At 38.8% G+C, this 1,822-nt stretch overlaps 1 protein-coding gene across 1 annotated transcript in view; it reads right to left on the reverse strand.

Moving 5' to 3' along the window:
* ripply1 (ripply transcriptional repressor 1) overlaps nucleotides 1-1,822 on the reverse strand; it is a 2,628-nt gene continuing 806 nt past the window's right edge. The window contains exons 3-4 of the mRNA XM_077248522.1: nucleotides 1,025-1,098; nucleotides 1-628 (exon numbers count right to left, since the gene is read on the reverse strand). Of these exons, the coding sequence (XP_077104637.1) occupies nucleotides 421-628; nucleotides 1,025-1,098 (282 nt within the window). The 3' untranslated portion in view covers nucleotides 1-420. The remainder of the gene's footprint in view (nucleotides 629-1,024; nucleotides 1,099-1,822) is intronic.

Genomic DNA, 1,822 nt, shown 5'->3' on the forward strand with positions numbered 1-1,822 from the left:
CAAAAGTAGAAAAATATGCCATAAATACATATATATACATTAAAGTACATAAATCATAAATTAGGGATGGGTAATAGAATACAAATAGAATTTTATATACAAAAGAAGGTAAGAATCCTGAGATCGATCTAAAACAACAATTCCCAATGTGGGAATGCATTTTCTCTGTTCCTAACAGGGAATACATTTATGCAAGCCTCTGCATTCGTGTAACTCGTGTTTCCTGCATAAAAGAATCAGTAAAATCATTCTGCTTGGGCTTTAGATGCTCATAAGACACGGCCATGTCCATGCACTGAATTATTGATGGCACGACTTCTCTAATAGAGAATGTGGCGTTATCCAGTGTCTATGTTAAATTTATGAACGTTCCCTCAGCGTATAGTCACATTTGCAGAGACGGCGGGTGAGGCTGAACGCTCAGTTGTAACTGGTGAAGTGACTGTTAAGTTTAAGACACTCCTCGTCGTCGCTGTCATCATCTTCATCACAGCTGTCCTCCTCCTCCTCCTCCTCGCTGTCTGACTCATCGTAGAAGTTAATGGTGGCCTGCACTGGGAAATTTCGGAGCAGGGACTCGCCATCGCTGAAGAGGTAGTCGAAGGATTTCGATCTGGGCCAGTACAGCCTATATGTGTGAAGAAATAAATTGGTAAATACACTGGAAAAAATATTGTGTTTCACATTTAGAGATTGCTTACATTTAATTAGAAAGAAGCTGTTTCATATCATCTAAATAAAGCAATTTTCAACTTTAAAAAAAAATATTTTATACACGATTCAACTCATTTTAAAGCCAGTTTAATGTAATTTAAGTTGAAATTACTTAAACATCCAAGTTTATTACTTAAATATTTAAGGCAGCAATTTTATTTAAAACGAAACTATGCAAATGGAGCAAGGAAATGCATTTTTAAGCATGATAAAATAAGCCTTATTTGAATCAGATTAGGGTTTTAGGGCTAAAAGAAAATCGTGTTACAAAACAAAACCATTGCTCAAGCAAAATGAAATGTGCACTGACCTGACAGGGTGCTGGAAAGATTGCATCTTGCCATCTGTTTTAGTGTTACTGGGCACTTCTGGCCTGGAGTAAGGCTGGAAAGAGTGAGAAAAGACGTGTAAGACCGCACGCACAAAAACAAAACTCAAACAATGCTTCCTGTCCAGTGTTTATGAGGTGATATCATTGCCAGCTTAGTGGGTGTATAACACCCTGGGCAGGATGCGAAAGCTGTGACATGGAGGGTGTCAGGCTAAAGTGTTTGTGGGAAACTGGCTCCAACTCCCTTTCCCAAACCTAGCTAGAGGTGTCTGCTTAAATCTTGGCAAGCGAGTCAGCGCTTGCTCTCTGGGAGCCGTTTTCCCCTACACCTCGTCTCTGGGCACAGACTCAGGGTTCACACTCAGACAGTGGTGCCATATGGCTGAGTGTCTCAGTGCTAGAACTGCTCTCAGTTTGCCTTTGCAATGGCTCTGCGGCAATGAAACGGTCCACGGTCGCACCTTCTGCTGCCTAATGCTCACCACGTGCCTGTCTGTCACCTTAAAACTACCTGATGCTGCTTTAAAAAAAAGTCACCATGCAAAAAACATGTAGCCTGATGTTATTACAAATTTTTATCTTTAGTCAGATCAACTTAGATAAATAATGATGTTCAGATAACATGATATTTTGAGTTTATTTATTAAACCAATCTCCTTTATTGTATTAACTCAAAGTTTTAATTTCAATTAACTCAAAATTTAAAGGCAACCAGGCAGCTAACTTACTTTTTTAAGTTAAACCAACAATAATTTTTTACATCGTAATAAATAGCAC

Source organism: Siphateles boraxobius, unplaced genomic scaffold, assembly GCF_051911475.1.
Source record: "Siphateles boraxobius isolate OS27281-9 unplaced genomic scaffold, OSU_SipBor_1 11, whole genome shotgun sequence".
Taxonomy (NCBI): domain Eukaryota; kingdom Metazoa; phylum Chordata; class Actinopteri; order Cypriniformes; family Leuciscidae; genus Siphateles; species Siphateles boraxobius.